The 17,098-nt window shown below is 38.1% G+C and overlaps 1 protein-coding gene across 4 annotated transcripts in view; it reads right to left on the minus strand.

Moving 5' to 3' along the window:
• The window catches only part of chchd3a (coiled-coil-helix-coiled-coil-helix domain containing 3a), an 84,802-nt gene extending 77,122 nt beyond the window's left edge, over positions 1–7,680 (minus strand). For 2 of the 4 annotated variants that reach the window (XM_011491133.4, XM_011491132.4), the window contains exons 1-2: positions 7,430–7,679; positions 5,348–6,209 (exon numbers count right to left, since the gene is read on the minus strand). In XM_011491133.4, coding sequence (XP_011489435.1) covers positions 5,348–6,209; positions 7,430–7,510 — 943 coding nt within the window. In that variant the 5' untranslated portion in view covers positions 7,511–7,679. Of the gene's footprint in view, positions 1–5,347; positions 6,210–7,429 lie in introns of all 4 variants that reach the window. The other 2 variants (XM_011491134.4, XM_004083039.5) reach the window with 2 other exon arrangements.
• Positions 7,681–17,098: the final 9,418 nt, after the last annotated feature.

Here is a 17,098-nt window from a genome sequence, read left to right on the forward strand (position 1 = left end):
ATTGACATGAGGAGTAAAAAATGGTTTAAAAATAACTTTCAAAAAGTTCAAATTGAACAAAACTGTGGGCTTGTGTTAAAAGCTAAATTGCGCTAATAAAACGTTTTCAAATGAACTCTGCTTATCTCCATTGATAATCAGCTTATTAAAAACCAAAAGGGTTCTCCAAAAATAGAATATGTTTGTAAATGTTAAAGCAAATATAATTTCACATTTAAGTTCTGGATACATTTAACTTTGGAGTTTAAAAAATAGACTTAAAATAATGTCAATGATAAAACAGCTTAAATATTTTACACTGAAAATGAGACTTGGGAGTATGTTGCACTTGTTTCAAAAAAACGGACTTAACAGCTGAAACTTGAATATTGCTATAAACTAATTATAAACTAAATTAGATAAAGAATGTTGTTTCAATTTTTGATAGTTGTGTTTATTGGCTAATTATTTCTAATAATTTTAAATAAATGCTGTTAAAAAGTTTTTATATATTGTTAGATTTTACTTTTTTTTTTTTTATCACCCAAAGAAAGTTACAAAAAAGCCAGTTCCATAGGCTCTGGTATAAATATACATTTTTTAAGCTTATCTTTCTGATGTTTATTATTTATTAAAGGACCAATATTTCTTAAAGAATGAAATATGTCAATAAGATCAGAATGGGTCATTCTTCCTGACATGGGACATTGGATTTAAAATGTAATGCAAATTAGGGCAACATGAAATATTTATAAATATGCTTATAATTTTGGACACAACAAGACTCCAATATAAACCCACATATCAGTTCTGTTATTTCATGAAATCAGAAATCCACTGAAAAATAAGATCACCTTGAATTATGAACATGGTGGAGAGACAAATTAAAGTTTTTATTGGTCAAGGTTTAGAAAAACTTGGGCAAAGTTCAGGCAAAAATGCCAGCTTTGGGCCATTTCTGTTTTTTCTCCACAGCTTTTGTACATGAATGCCTGGGATTGCTAACCAGCCCACAGGGTCAGCAACAGAACAGGTTCTGATATGATAAACACCGTCTGAGGTCCTTGAGGGAGGCTGGTTGGGTCACAGACAATTCCAGATTGACAGAGACCGTGTCAATCCTGAGTAGGACATGTAAATGTTAAAAAGATTAAAAACTCATCATCTTTTTCAACGCGTCTCCCTCCTTTCCATTTCCACCAATCGCTGCACCCTATGGAAAAACCCACAGAGGAGGAGGCGAGCCAGCGGAGCACAGGCTATTGGCAGTGGAGATAATAGACGAAGGCAAATTGCATTTCTCATCAGAAGTTTCATTAACCCTAGGACCCGCGTTGAGGGCATAATCTGTAACATTACCACTTCCTCACGTTTCTACCTCACTCTTAGTCTAGTCACCACACACCTTTACAATGTAAAAATGCAAAAGGGAAAGGGAAAAGTGCCAAGAGACTTGCTACAACTCAAACACTCTGATTATCCGATTTTCCTTTACTCATCTGACTTTTCTGTCAAGTCAGTAGCACCATGAACAAATCTAATCAGTTTCTCACTAAACAACGCAGAGCAGAGGCAGGAGGATACATTTACAAGTTGCTCATTTATCTGGTTGGCTTTCTACCACAAATACCTTAGTCTCTCCCATCTACCCTCTCTCGGCTGAACCTGGGAGACAATATTTAAGCAGGCTATTAGTCCAGAACAGTGTGTATGCTCTGGCATATGAATATTTATAGCATGCTGGAGAAGATGTAGGAGGTTCAACCTTGACAATGGTGTAATCAGCAGACATAGTGACTCGAGCCATGATTTAGAGACAGCCAACCTGCTGAGAGCCTCACTCCAAACCCAACTCTCGTGGACACACATAATCAATGTCGGCCTCATTAAGGTCGTACCCTTTGAGGATTGGGTTGAACTTTGGAACATCTATAACGAGATCCACATTCACATTCATCACACAGGCTTTTTTTTAAATTTGTTAGGGAAAGAGCATGCTCCAAAATATGCTATTCTGAAAAAGTAATTTTTCTTCCCTTTTGCTAAATTTTGAGAAACACGTCGAGGTGACCTAAAATTTACACATCGGTAAAGTGACTGTGAGGCAGCATGTGGCCAATTAAGACGCGACGATCCATAATAGAACTTTTGTCTCTTTGCAAACTATACATCAAAGCCTCAAGACGGAAAGAAAAAAAAAACTAAAAACTGTTTCAACAAGCACAACTGGAATTCACACGGTTAGGTGTGCATTTCTTCATAAACCTTGTAGGTGCTTAAAAATGGAAATAACACCCAAACTTCATACGTGCTTGAAGATCAAACTTATCTTTTAATCCAAAGCTAATTAACCGACACAATGGAGTGATAACTTTATGCTGCATGAAAAAATTTATCCTGATTGTGGGGCAAAAACACAAATCTACAACTACTTACCGATAGATTCTGTTTCTATTACCACACATTTCTGAAAAAGTAAGCTAGTTTTGTAGTATTGTCCAAGTTTATGTTTTCGAAATGGAGTATTCTATGTCATACGCCAAAACTCTGGTGTCATAAAACAATGTTTAACCTATCCACACATGCATAGATGGCACTTCCTGCTCCTAATGAGGCCTACAAGTTTGTTGTTTGAAACTGTGGAGGTGTTGTTTTAATCACTGGAGCCAGTGTGGCGTGGCAAAAGTTGGCCTTTTTTAATTACCTTGCTGACTGAGCACAGTCAAGGATGGAAGACTCTGCCCACATCGTGGATGCCACCCTACGAAGAAAATGCATCCACGGTCCATTCTGTTTTGAGTAATTAGCAGGTAACATTGAAATGTCCTCTGACTGATCAGGGGGAAGTCTCCCATATTTTCAGGGCAATAAGATCAAAAGTGTATTTTGGCACACAGGAAACAATGAGAGTGAGCAAGGTTATCTGGCGTGGGCGCCGACAGCTGCATTGCTGCTCATTTTCTAACAAACCCTCCCCTGTATCTTCTAATCGGTTGGATGCACCTGATCCAGGTAATCAGTGAGTGGAGTAACGATATTCGATTCCACTGAAAATGAAAGTGCAACATTAAATCCCACTTACATAGGTTTTTGATCTTTGAAAGCTAAATATGGTAAATATGGTAGCACAGTGTGTCAAGATTTTGATAAATGCAGATGCAGAACACTTCTGGTTTCACATGAAATGACTAAATGCTTTGTAAAAGGTTTAGGTCAGTATGGATTTTCTTTTTTTTCTGTGTTCATGTGTGTGTTATGTACACACTAGGAAAAGTGGCTACAACCTCAACCTCACATGGATCAGGACGAAGAAATATAAAAAAAACAAAAACAATGAAGTGATCAATGAAGTTGGAAGCCTTTTGACCAGCAAATTCAAACTCAAGTATAAAAAAAAAGAATACTAAGCCATTGCAGATCCAAGAGACAAATTATTATTCACCTTTTGGTTTTAGCAAGTTAAAACCAAAGTGAAGCCAGTTCAGTTCAATAAACCCTTGTTTCCACTGAGCGATATGGTCCAGTCCAGTATTTTGAGCATTTCCATCATAAAATGGAACCATTAAGCCGGACCGCACAGTATCAATTTTGGGCACCGGTTGGTTGTAGGTCCATAGAAAAATGGAACGGACCGCTTAGGACGGAACTACTGCTGAAACCCATTGATTGGCTATTTGTCATTACGACAAAAGAAAGCGCCAGGAAAGTGGCTGCCTTTCTCTTCACCGCCCGCAATCTTCTTTCACGCAACATTAAATGCTTTGTATATACGAAGTACAAAAAGCCAAGCGGAAAAAAATGAGCTGCTGGATGACCTCCGTTGTTGTTGTTATTGTTACCTTTACCTCGCAGGGCCATGACGGTCCAACTTTGAGTGAAAACGCTCACCTGAATTGCTTGGATCATTCTAGACTGGACCGTACTGGTCTGTGGAAACGAGGCTTAAGTAACCACTAAGCTACATAAAACAAAGGCAAATAAGTTTATATTCACTCCATTTTCAAACAGCCCAACTTTACAATGGAAGTAAATATACTAAGTCAGAGTTTCTGACTGTAGTTAATTTGACAAATGTATCAGAGATGGATTTTTGCAATTCACACCGTTGCATTTTATACATATTGACTTTTTAAAGTCCCACTCTGATCAACTTTTGATTGCATTTACTTGTAAAAGTGTTTCCATTGGTCTTTTAATTATGCTGTTTGATTTAAAAAGCTGTCATTTTGTTGGACATAGTTTCTGCAGAGCGGCAGAAATTCATTAGAAATTTGCCTCTGAGTCGTGGGTAAAATCGTTGATGCAAAGCAACCCCGCCCCCCTTCCCCTCTCTTATGCTCAGAGCTCTCTGTTTAAGTGCTCTTTTTCAAGCTGCATTTTTTTTTGTCTGCTACTACTTAATAACCATTTGAATAAAGAAAAAAAGTCAGAAATGCAATTTTGATCTAAATTTTCTTAATGTATGTCCTCCATTAAGAGAAAAAAGCCACAAGAACATGTTAAAAACACAGTTTTCATTGGAGTGGGTTTGTGAGTCTCCCCAATACAAACTTGACAAGTTTTGTTTTTTTATCCACCATCCATCTATCCCAAAGATCCCAATTCTACAAGCAATGTCCCAAAGGTAAACTATGTTAAAAGGACAGTGAATAGAAAGCTTCAGAGGAAAAAAGAAAAGGGGAAGGAACAGAGAAGCATGTGGGCTGTAAATCCAAAAATGCCTATATTTGTGTCTCTATATATTTAAGGAAAGGCCCGCATGAACCTAAGACATAATGGAGGGAGGCTGATTACAGCATTGGTTTATTCGCAGTATTACAAGAAAAAAAATTAATCATTTCATTAACAGACAGAGGATGGCAATGAATCACAATATGACCGTAGCTTCTGTGAGGCCCATTTTGAAAATGAAGACTAATTACAAACCTCATGAAAAGGCACAGACAGAAACTTAAGGTGGCTTACAGTAAACACCCACACAATAAAAAAAATAATTACAATCTACCATAGAATAAACTCATGCAGAGTTTACCCCAAATAACCTTCACCTATTGATTAATTAAGTATGGTATGACTTCTGTTAGACATTTTCATATAAAAGAAATCAATAACAAAGAAAAAAGTACATTAAACCTATGTATTTTTATAAATGAGCCTTGTAGAAAGGAAAGTAATATCACAGAAGGGAAAAAGTTAATCCAGATATTTGTTAGATTGAAGGCAACAAATCAATAAAGCAAAGTATTAAAAATGAAGAGGATATTTTTCTGTTTTATTAGTATATTTTGGAGGTAGATAGTTGTATTGAATATTATACTCTAATCCCACTTTAATCAGTAATATATTGAAATCTAGAAAAATGACTCACTTGCTTGTGCTGCTGCTGTTCCTGATTCATGTGCTGTCACTGGCTTGGTGACTGAAGCAGGTGATAATGGTTCTGCTGCAGGCTGAGAAGGAGGTGCAACTGGTTCACAAGGAGCAGTAAACTCAGGCAAAGGAAGTGAAGCAAATGGTTCAGCAGACTGTGGGTGCACAGAATCCCCTGCAGAAGGTATGGATGCGGGCAAGATGGTGGCAGGCTCAAAATCAGGGGGGGAGAGGGGGGGTTGTGCTTTGGGAACAGGGGAGACGATTGGTTTAGCATTTATGAGAGGAGGATGGGGGCATATGGGTTCAGATGCAGATGGTGAAGCAAGGGGCTCAATCGCATGTGCAGAAGCAATGGGTTTGATTGCTGGAGGGGAAGAAAGAACGGACGGATTTATTAGAGAAGATGGTTCGTTTACAGGAGGAGGAGGGTGAGGAATGATCACTTCAGACACAGTTGGAGCAGGAGGGCCAGATGTTGGCAAAGATACTGCAGCCACAGCAGCTTGAGCAGGAGAAGGCGGTGCTAAAGGTTTAAAAGCAGGCTCAGGAACAGCATTAGCAGAAGCTAAAGGTGGTGAAGATGGGAACACAACATTGGGTAGAGTGGGTGATGCTACCTGTTCTGCCACACGTTGAGAGGGAGGTGCAGCCCCTCTCTCAGAGGCAGATGGAGCTGAAGGTAAAACGGGTACTACAGGAGAAGGCAAGGAGGTGATCAAGTCGAAAGGGGGAGGTACTTCCTTAAGGAGAGGAGGTGGGGTAGGGGTTTGTGTTGTGGAAGATGTTGAACTAGGAGTATGATGATGTTGCTTTGGTTCAGTGGGTTCCTGCATGCGTTTGATGACATTTTCAGAAAGCTGCAAAGAAGAATAAGAGAAACATCTTAATGGCACATGGAGATGCTTCAAAACAATTATTTAAAATAATTTAAATCTTAATATCCCAGTGTCATCGTCGTTTGATTTTTCTTAAAAGCGCTCTCAGTCACTTTTCAATTAGAATTATGTTTTTGGCCAAAACATAAAGTACATAGTTTCTCCAGAACGGCAGTAGTTCATTAGAAATTCCCCTCTGAAATGTGGGCAGGATTGTTGGAGCCTGCCTCCATTTCCCATCATCCTTGTTTACACTCTCTCCCACTAGCTTACAGCCCCTCACACCATCAAGCTATCATTACTGGCGCAACAAAAATGGCGAGCAATATCGGAGCAACCCAGCCATACAGTTTTGAGCCAACTGCCAGCTAAGACAAGGAAGACGAACAGGAAAACCGCATGGATCTAGCTGGGTAGTGGATGCATCAGAACGTAGGGTAGCAGGAGCTTGAGGCTTGCCGTTGTAGGGTTGACATCGTAAATACAGGCTTTTCCAACTGAATTTTTTTCCATCTGCTCTCGGTTCACCACAATTTGAAAATACAAATACTCAGAAATTGAGTTTTTATCTTAATGTTCCTTAAATGTCCTCCATTGTGAGGAAAATGCCACAAGGACATGTTAAAAACACAGTTTTCATTGGGTCTTTAATGGCACAAAGAAATGCTTCAAAGCATTTATTGACAACAGTTACAATTTGGATATTTTAAACAGAATTCAGACTACACTAGAGCTTTCTCAAAGTGGCTTAACACTCCTGAGTAATGTCAGCGGCATTCCCAATAAAGTCTTTCCTGGTTAGTTAGCTTAAGCCTCTTGCTCTATTTTTAACCGCAGCTGACAGTGGTTCAGAAGAAAAGCCCCCACATAACTGACGTTACAGTCTCTATTTTTTCAGTCACCACCCAATAGAATCATCGCAAACGTTCCCCCTGTAGATGCATAACAAAAAGGAGGAATATAGTACAAATCCAGCACTCCAAAATCCTGCAGTTAGAGCTCATAAGCTTCTAATAAAACACTGACCAACAGTAAACTGTATCCATTCAATTAACTTAGAAAATGAATTAAAGTTGACATGGTTTTGAGCGCAACTTGTTGATTCGACTTTCTTTTTTTAAACACCGCTCTGCATCTACTTCCCAAATTATCTTTTGTTGATAAAACACGGTTTCGAATCAAGTTTGTGTCAGGCCACTTACCCGTATGCCCTTCACCACTGTGATGTTGTCATTCTCATCTGATTCAAACGACACGCGGCGAGTGCTGTTGTTCGCTCCCATTCTTGTCACCCTGCAGCTTATTTAAAGGGACGCCTCTCAGTGTACTTGACAAACAAAATACGTGTTTTTGTTTGTTTGTTTTCTCACACTTTACCCGCGATGCGGTGTGAACTATGGAGCCTCTTCAGCGTTTCAACGTTTAAACTTCCTTAGCATTACGTTTGTCAACAACGTGCAAGGTGATTGGTCAGCAATGTCACGTGACTGTGTATTCCCTATGTTGATTGGCTGTTGCTGGCAAATGGGCAGCGTGGGAATGTGACGCAGAATCAAATCTGCGAGAAATGCGAAAATTGATCAAGTATCAACAGTTAACCCTTGTGCTATCCTAGGCACTTTACCATTGGGAGTTGGGTCATCTAGACCCACTAGACAGTGCTCTGAACCTTTTTTCTTCAATGATTTGTGATCTTCACTGGTGTCCATGGATTACGTGAAATCTATCCACCTTTATCCACTTTTGTCATGGTAGGCAGAACACGTCAATGCAAGGGCGGGGTCATCTAAGATAGCACAAGGGTTAAAATGTGTGGAAATTATGTTACATTGGGAAAAATCATGAATCAATTTTAGAAGCAAGTGAAGTAATATCATAAGAAATTAATCAATTTAACCACATTCAATGATTAATTGAGCATTTTTTATTTTTTATTATAATAAGGTAATGCTGTGAAATAAAATAAAAAAGGGTCCATAATCTGTCGACTACCAAGGTTGGTTTTTCTGATTATTATAAGTGTCTTAAATGCGTTCCAAACAAAAACAAGAAAACTACAGTCATTTATCAAAATGTATCAAAAGTATTGTTGTTTCGAATTGTTTTTTGCTATGCCTTTGCCTATTTTTTAAATTTCGTTTTGTTTTTTTCTGTATGAACATTTATAACATTTGTTCACCCTAACTAAAAAAGAAAAACGACACACAGAGCCAAACACAGGGCCTATTACGATTATTGTTTGGTTTTATATGTGTCTTTGATATTTGCAAATGTTTCTTTATTGTGTAACTAAATGTGAATTTCTGTATTGAATTGAAAAATGTGCAATAAAGTTGATTGGAACAAAAAAAAGAACATTGAATCTTTTGAAGAAACGCCTTTTTTTCCTTTCTTATATTCAATAAGATAATATGAACCTCTGGACTGTGAATGTTGTTCATTTATCTTTACTGTCTTGCACTGTTTTTGTATTGTGTTCTTTACCCATTGTCAATCTAGCCACAGGGGTTGCAAGCCAGTAACTTCTGTGCCGGTCCCAAGCCCGGATAAATAGAGAGGGTTGCGTCAGGAAGGGCATCCGGCGTAAAAATTGCCAAAATAACCATGCGAATCATCCACAACACTTTAGACATACCGGATCGGTCGAGGCCCGGGTTAACAACGACCGCCACCGATGCTGTTAACCTACAGGGTGTCGGTGGAAATTTGACTACTGTTGGTGGAAGAAAGAGGGGAGGCAGAAGGGTCCGTTGCCAGAGAGAGAAGGGAAAAGGCAGGAACATAGGTTTGAGAATAGGGACTCTTAACGTTGGCACAATGACAGGGAAAGGCAGAGAGCTGGCAGACATGATGGAGAGAAGGAAGGTAGATGTACTGTGTGTGCAGGAGACAAGGTGGAAGGGCAGCAAGGCACGTAGTATTGGAGGAGGATACAAACTTTTCTATCATGGTGTTGATAGGAAGAGAAACGGGGTAGGAGTGATTCTGAAGGGGGAGTTTGTAAACAGTGTTCTAGAGGTGAAAAGAGTCTCAGACAGGATGATGAGCCTAAAGTTAGAAATTGAAGGGGTGATGGTGAATGTAGTCAGTGGGTATGCGCCACAGGTTGGCTGTGAGTTAGAAGTGAAGGAGAGATTCTGGAGTGAGTTGGATGAGGTCATAGAGAGTTTTCCCAGAGGAGAGAGAGTTGTTATTGGAGCAGACTTTAATGGGCATGTTGGTGAGGGCAACAGAGGTGATGAGGAGGTGATGGGCAGGTTTGGTGTGAAGGAAAGGAATCTGGAGGGACAGATGGTGGTGGACTTTGCGAAGAGGATGGAAATGGCTGTAGTCAACACTTACTTCCAGAAGAGAGAGGAACATAGAGTGACATACAGAAGTGGAGGTAGGAGTACTCAGGTGGACTACATCCTATGTAGACGAGGTCATTTGAGAGAGGTTAATGACTGCAAAGTGGTGGTAGGAGAGAGTGTAGCCAGACAGCACCGCATGGTGGTGTGTAAGATGACTCTGGAGGTCAGGAAGAAGAAGATAGGGAAAACAGAAAAGAAGACCAAGTGGTGGAAGCTACAGAATGAAGAAACTTGTGAGGAATTTAGGCAGAAGTTGAGGCAGGTCCTGGGTGGTCAGGATGAGCTTCCAGAGGACTGGGAAACTACAGCAGAGATTATCAGGGAAACAGGTAGGAAGGTGCTAGGTGTGTCATCTGGAAAGAGGAAAGACGGTAAAGAGACTTGGTGGTGGAATGAGGAAGTACAGGAATGCGTCCAGAGGAAGAGGTTGGCTAAAAGGAAGTGGGATGTAGAAAGGACTGAGGAAGGTAGACAGGAGTACAAGGAAGCGCAGCGTAGAGTGAAGAGAGAGGTGGCAAAGGCCAAACAGAAAGCTTACGATGAGCTTTATGACAGGTTAGACACAAAGGAAGGAGAGAAGGACTTGTACAGGCTAGCCAGACAGAGAGACAGAGATGGGAAGGACGTGCAACAGATAAGGGTGATTAAGGACAGAGATGGAAAGGTGCTAACAACCCAAGAGAGTGTACAGAAAAGATGGAAGGAGTATTTTGAGGAGCTGATGAACGAGGAAAATGACAGGGAAAGGAGGGAGGAAGATGTGGTTGTTGTGGAGCAGGAAGTAGCAGAGATTGGAAAGGATGAGGTTAGGAAGGCTCTGAAAAGGATGAAGAGCGGAAAGGCCGTTGGTCCTGATGACCTACCTGTGGAGGTATGGAAGTGCTTAGGAGAGACAGCAGTGGAATTTCTAACAAGGTTGTTCAATAGGATTTTAGAGAGTGAGAAGATGCCTGAGGAATGGAGGAGAAGCGTTCTGGTCCCGATCTTTAAAAACAAGGGTGACATGCAGAACTGCAGCAACTATAGAGGAATAAAGTTGATGAGCCACACAATGAAGCTGTGGGAAAGAGTAGTGGAAGCCAGGCTTAGGAAGAAGGTGGAGATTTGTGAGCAGCAGTATGGTTTCATGCCCCGTAAGAGCACCACTGATGCCATTTTTGCTTTGAGAATGTTGATGGAAAAGTACAGAGAAGGTCAGAAGGAGCTGCATTGTGTGTTCGTAGATTTAGAGAAGGCGTATGACAGGGTGCCGAGGGAGGAGCTGTGGTACTGTATGAGGTCGTCTGGAGTGGCAGAGAAGTATGTCAGAGTAGTTCAGGACATGTATGAGAGAAGTATGACGGTGGTGAGATGTGCTGTAGGTCAGACAGAGGAGTTCAAGGTGGAGGTGGGACTACACCAAGGATCAGCTTTGAGTCCTTTTTTGTTTGCTATGCTGATGGACAGGCTGACAGACGAGGTAAGACAGGAATCTCCCTGGACAATGATGTTTGCGGATGACATTGTAATTTGCAGTGAGAGTAGAGAGCAGGTGGAGGAACAGCTAGAGAGGTGGAGGTTTGCTCTGGAAAGAAGAGGTATGAAGGTCAGTCGTAGTAAGACAGAATACATGTGTCTGAACGAGAGGGATCAAGGTAGAAGCGTTAGGTTACAGGGGACTGAGGTGAAGAAGGTGCAGGAGTTTAAGTACTTGGGGTCAACAGTTCAGTGTGATGGGGATTGTGGAAAAGAGGTGAAGAGGCGAGTGCAGGCAGGTTGGAGCGGTTGGAGGAAAGTGTCAGGAGTGTTGTGTGACAGAAGAGTGCCAGCAAGACTCAAAGGAAAGGTGTACAAGACAGTGGTGAGACCAGCTCTGCTCTATGGGTTAGAGACGGTAGCAGTGAGACAGAGACAAGAGGCTGAGATGGAGGTAGCAGAGATGAAGATGTTGAGGTTCTCCTTAGGAGTGACCAGGTTAGACAGGATAAGGAACGAGTACATCAGAGGGACGGCCCATGTTGCCTGTGTTAGCGACAAAGTCAGAGAAGCCAGACTGAGATGGTTTGGACATGTTCAGAGGAGGGATAGTGGATATAGTGGTAGAAGGATGTTGGAGATGGAGCTGCCTGGCCGGAGGGCAAGAGGACGGCCAAAGAGGAGATATATGGATGTCTTAACAGAGGACATGAAGTTGGCTAACGTTAGGGTAGAAGATGTTCATGATAGAGTGAGGTGGAAAAGGATGATTCGCTGTGGCGACCCCTGATGGGAAAAGCCGAAAGAGAAAGAAGGAGTTCTTTACCCATTGTCATGTAACTAAATCTTAATAAACTGATTTTATTTTTAAATGTGGGTCAACCCTCTACAGCATTACTTTCAGTACATGCTTGTAGTACACTTAAAAATACTACTTTTTGATAAGGGTATGTATGAAACATAAAGAATGGATTTGCTTCAAACTTTCTGTTGCTCAACACGCACCCAGGCATCAATATTGTGCTTTTTAAATTCTCAAGTTTCTTTCATCTTTTAAAATGTATCCAAGTAATAAAGCATAGCAGTTTTCTTTTTCTTTTATCTAACATTTTTTTATGGAAGATCTTTTTCATAAAGCAAAACTGTAAGAATTAGATTTACATAATTACCCAGGTTGTTATAATAAGATTTTAAATATACATACATCAAACAGGGCTAAATGATTTAATCTAGCATATCATCTCATTAGGATCATGATGAAGTTGTAAGTGTTCAGGTGAGGATTTTGGAACCAAGAAGAAAAAGTGGGAGACTTCCTTTGAACTTTCTTGTTTAATACTAATATTAATAGACAAGAAAACTGTACACATTACTTTCTTACCTTCAAGGAATTTTATAACAAACCTCCTATACTGAACAATGTCTTTTAGAAGAAAAGAAAAACAGCAAAATACACAACTAAGTAAGATCAACACAACACGTTATGAATAAGAGTTGTTTAAAACAGGCAAATGGGCCAACTTACTAAACAGTTCATGTTAAGATTGAAAAAAGTTGAATTAATCTAGTCATAGAAACTAATGGAAGTCTTTAAAAATAGAAGAAAAAAACTGAAGATGGAAAATGACATAAGGTAAGTAAACTGGAAACAGGCGCTTGTTAACTAGCCAGGTTTCTTCAATTTAGAATCAGCACAGGTCATTTGTGTCTTTCCTAATGACAGCAGCATCAATCATTTCAATGCCGTTTCAAAGCGGTATGTTCTTGTCTTGATGTTGAATCTGGTTGGGAACTCTAGATCCAAGTACTGACAAAAATGTTCTATTAAATTCAAAACATATAAGATAAGTGGCATGTTAGTGACAAGACAATAAACCCTCAAAGTTGGATAGTTTTCTTTCTACAAATATGTAGAAAACATTTGCACACCACTTTTATTTTCATCTCACAAACCAGTCATCAAAATCAAGAGGATACTGGGACCGTCAATTTTGATTATTTTATTTCTCAGAGACGGTGTCCATTAAAAACATCAGAATTAGCCCAGCGGCTATGTTTCATCTGTAGTCCTTGGACAGATGTTAAAATTGTCTCCAAACAAAAAACAATTGAAAATCTCAATACATAGAATACACAGTGAAATGACAATATAGGTTACTGCTGCTAGACTTGAACTTCTAAAATCCTGAGTAATGAGCTGCTCTGTTATCAGCTGTTATCAGCTACCGTGGCCTTGTGGTGAATTGTAGTTGTCCCCTAAAATGAAAGAAAAATGGAAGAAAATTTGTTTTATATTTCCTTGAGAATATGAAACACCAGTTAAATTTGACTGGATTTGTGGCCATAGATTCAAGCATATGGATGTTTTTGGTGTTAGAAATGGAAAAAAAATCAATCATTTTTCTTCTAAAATGACCTATGACCTCAAACAGTGCTATCAACAAACACCTGCATTTTCTTTTTAAAGAGTCTACATTTTGTTGCATTTTAGATTACTGTGATTTGCCTTATTTATTTCAATCCTTCTCGAGCTTTTTAAAAACAGCCCAATGTTCTCTCAAAATCAAAAGACTCATGTGTTTTATTCCATTCACACACACATGAGAAAAAAAACGACATTTCTGACAGCTTTCTCCTGACTTGATGTAAAGTTAATTTTTAAAAAGCACTTTACAACCATCACAGAAACTCATAAAACCTTGCAGAGCAGAAAAATGCTGTTGGAGATCTGATGTACCTCGAGGAGAGAGGATATGACAGTTCATCGTGTGAAGCTGATGTATTACATGCACGCTTGGAACTCAGAGCAACTCTTGTACAGCTCTTTTCTGCTTATTGTTGCATTTTGGTGTTTTCTGTTTGTGCATTTGTCATGATGTAGAATAATAAATCAATGGAAAGGCTTTTAGAAATTTGACACGGTACTATAATTGAGAAATTTCATGTAAACAGAGAGCTTAAGTAAATATTTTACACCAAATAACACTTGCCTTTCTCCCTTTCTGAGGATTTTTCTGTCTTGCAGGATTTTCTGACACACAGCAGAAATCCGAGTCATTTTCTTGTTGTCATATGCAAAGAGGATGAAATGAATCATTCACTGTGGGAGGGAGACTACAAAGACCCCATAAAGAATTGTAATGAGGGGGATTTCTTTTGGGGCGTCTCGGAAGTGCCTCAGGTTGAACTTAATAAAGCACTAACATGCTAAAGAAAAAAAAGACTTTCAAAATCTACAGCTTGAAACATGCATTGCTGCATAATATACCATTATCATCACAGCAAGAAAAATTGTTACCATAACAGTGCAGCATGGTAATTTGCAATACTTGACACTAAATATATGACTTTGAAGCAGAGGGAAAATAAAAACTGTTCATGTCCTGTATACCTACAAAAAACATTTACTTTTGCTTTAGATTTGTAAATTTATGTTACATCATTACGTCTGTTGAACTCGTGTATTCTATATCTTCCTTTTTTATTATTATTTAAAAAGGTTTACAGTGTATCATTTTACACATCAGTTTGGTTTTTTTTGCTGCTCCTAAACTCTTTTTACTCATGTTTTTCTCGTGGCTAAAAACCACACAAATCCAAACACATAAAAATAAGTACACAAGTAAAGAAGAAAAAAAGAAAAATAAGCTTATTCTTATTAATTAATATAATTTTTCTTCATAGCATTGTACTGACATATCGGTGTATTGTGCAATATTCTGCTGCATCTTTTTCCATTTCTAAAACTCACAATTTTACTTAATTTTATTCAGTATTTTCATGCCAATAAAAAATTTACAGCTAAAGCAAGAATTGTTGTAGATAAATCCTCCTTAAGTCACACTTCAAATGCAAATGTCCTCACACGTGCAGCAGGAGGATTTCTGCTTTCATTCACTGGTGTCAAGGCACATCTTAAGGCTCGTGTTTGAAATGACACAAGTAAGAAAATGTTTTCACGGTACAGTTTTCAAGCCTTTACTCTGTGAACTGAAACATTTAGCTTGGAGCGAATGTTACATTGCTTTTTACAGTATAGCTGGTGCATGGAAAGACTTGTGGGCTTCATTTCACACAAAAAAACAGCAATATTTTCATCGGTACGATGCAGAATCAGATTTACATGTAGTTAGAAAGGAAATCACTTTTTATATGTGTTTCTCTTCACATCAGTTTTGACCTTTTTTCATGTTCTTACTTTAAATTATTAGGTTCTTTGTTTGTTTTTTACTTTGACGACATTTTCAATATTTTTCTCAAGTTTAACATGCAATGCTAGCTTAATTGTAACAAATGGGCATGAAGGTTCTCACTTTTAATTTTGTGTATATCATGTGCAGAGCTAAGTACCTTTTCCAAAAAGTTTATCACTTTACTAAGTGAAAATCCTGTTTTTTGTATTAAATCCAGCTCAAGGTGACTAATACAAAAGACTTGTCATGCAAACATCACATTTCCATGGAAACAAGTAAGGAAACTAAACTGAATTACCATAAATTGCTATTTTTTTATTTAATCTAATTGTGGGTTCTTGGCATGAAACAATAATTCAAATTTTTCCTTATGTGGTACGATGTTCAAATTGTATTATTTGGCAAAAATGCTATTATTGATTGGTAAATGAAATTAAAAAAGATACATTAGGGGAATAAACATTAAGTATTTTGTAATTGCTGGAACACATTGGAAAGACTAACAAAAAGTAAATCATTTTTGCATTTTTTGATCCTTAATTATATGGATTTTGTTTAGAAGAAAGAATTTCCAGTATATGATAAACCTTCAAAGAGCAATTGCACCTCGTCGTGATCTTTAAAATGACTATTAGCTAGACACTGCGTAATTATCTAAGTTGACCACTTGCCCCAAAAGATAAAAAAAATAATCCCCTAACAACCATTTTTCTTTGGACTGAAATAAACAAACAAACACAAAAACTGGTCAGCTGAGAGCATCCGTTTGGTTTCTACTAAACAATCTTGTTTTAATCTCATTGCTGAACAGAAGCCTTGCACAATAACCACTAATGGAATGTGATTTTAAAGGTAAAGTGATAATAACTTCAGTTTGATTTGTTGCTTTCAAAATAAATAAGAACAATGGTTTCAATATTGGTGGGTAAGGAGATGGAAGGACACAAAAACTACAAACAATGTTATCTCATTGGTCCAGGGTCACATCAGTCAGAGCTTAGGGTACTAAAGATTGACTTTCTTTGCTCCAAAACAAAGGATTGCTTTTATTTTTACTGGTGCAGTTTCTACTGTCAGAAATACAGAACAGAGAACCATTGCATGTTATAAATGAGGTTGTCTGGAACATTTGTTTGGCACGACTATTTGGTTTTGACAGTGAATCATTACGATGCAAACTTGTGTTTTTAAGACTTATACATAAGAGAAAAACTATAGAAACTATATTTCTTCAATACTCTTTTACTACTACTCAATATTACTTCTATTATACTAATATTGATGTAATAAACAATAAGCCTATCAGATCAAGCTCAAGGGTATATTTTAATAAAGCACTACAACCAGGAAACTGTTCTATAAAAGTTGTACGACAAAGAAGACAAACAGAAAACATAAAAGAAGCAGCACGTACAATTTCAGTAAAATAAAATACAACTCAAAATAAAAATATCTTTAAAATGAGCCCTCTTAAATGTATGATTATTGCTTAATTATAACAGGGAGAAAAGTAGGTATGAAATATGTTTTAAAACTGTTAAAAATTGGGCTGATAACAATTCTTTTGCGATTATTTTTGTCATGTAAAATAACAATGATGAAATATATTAAAGTACATCTATATTTGTATTTGTTATGAAAATGTGAATATAATTACAGAGCTTATCTTACAACTCTTAGCCCAGACGAGCTTCTAAAACATTTTACATATAAAATAATACATAACAAATTAAATTAAATTGAATTAAACATTGAAGCCCTGTGTTATTTAGCCTTAATTCTGCAGCAAAAAAGTAAAAATTATAATTCTGGCATTTATTAAATGAAAAAAATGAAGGGAACCGGGTTTGCCCGTTCAGAAGTCATTCCG

This window comes from Oryzias latipes, chromosome 23 (genome assembly GCF_053564925.1).
Source record: "Oryzias latipes strain Hd-rR chromosome 23, Olatipes_Hd-rR_3.1".
NCBI lineage: Eukaryota > Metazoa > Chordata > Actinopteri > Beloniformes > Adrianichthyidae > Oryzias > Oryzias latipes.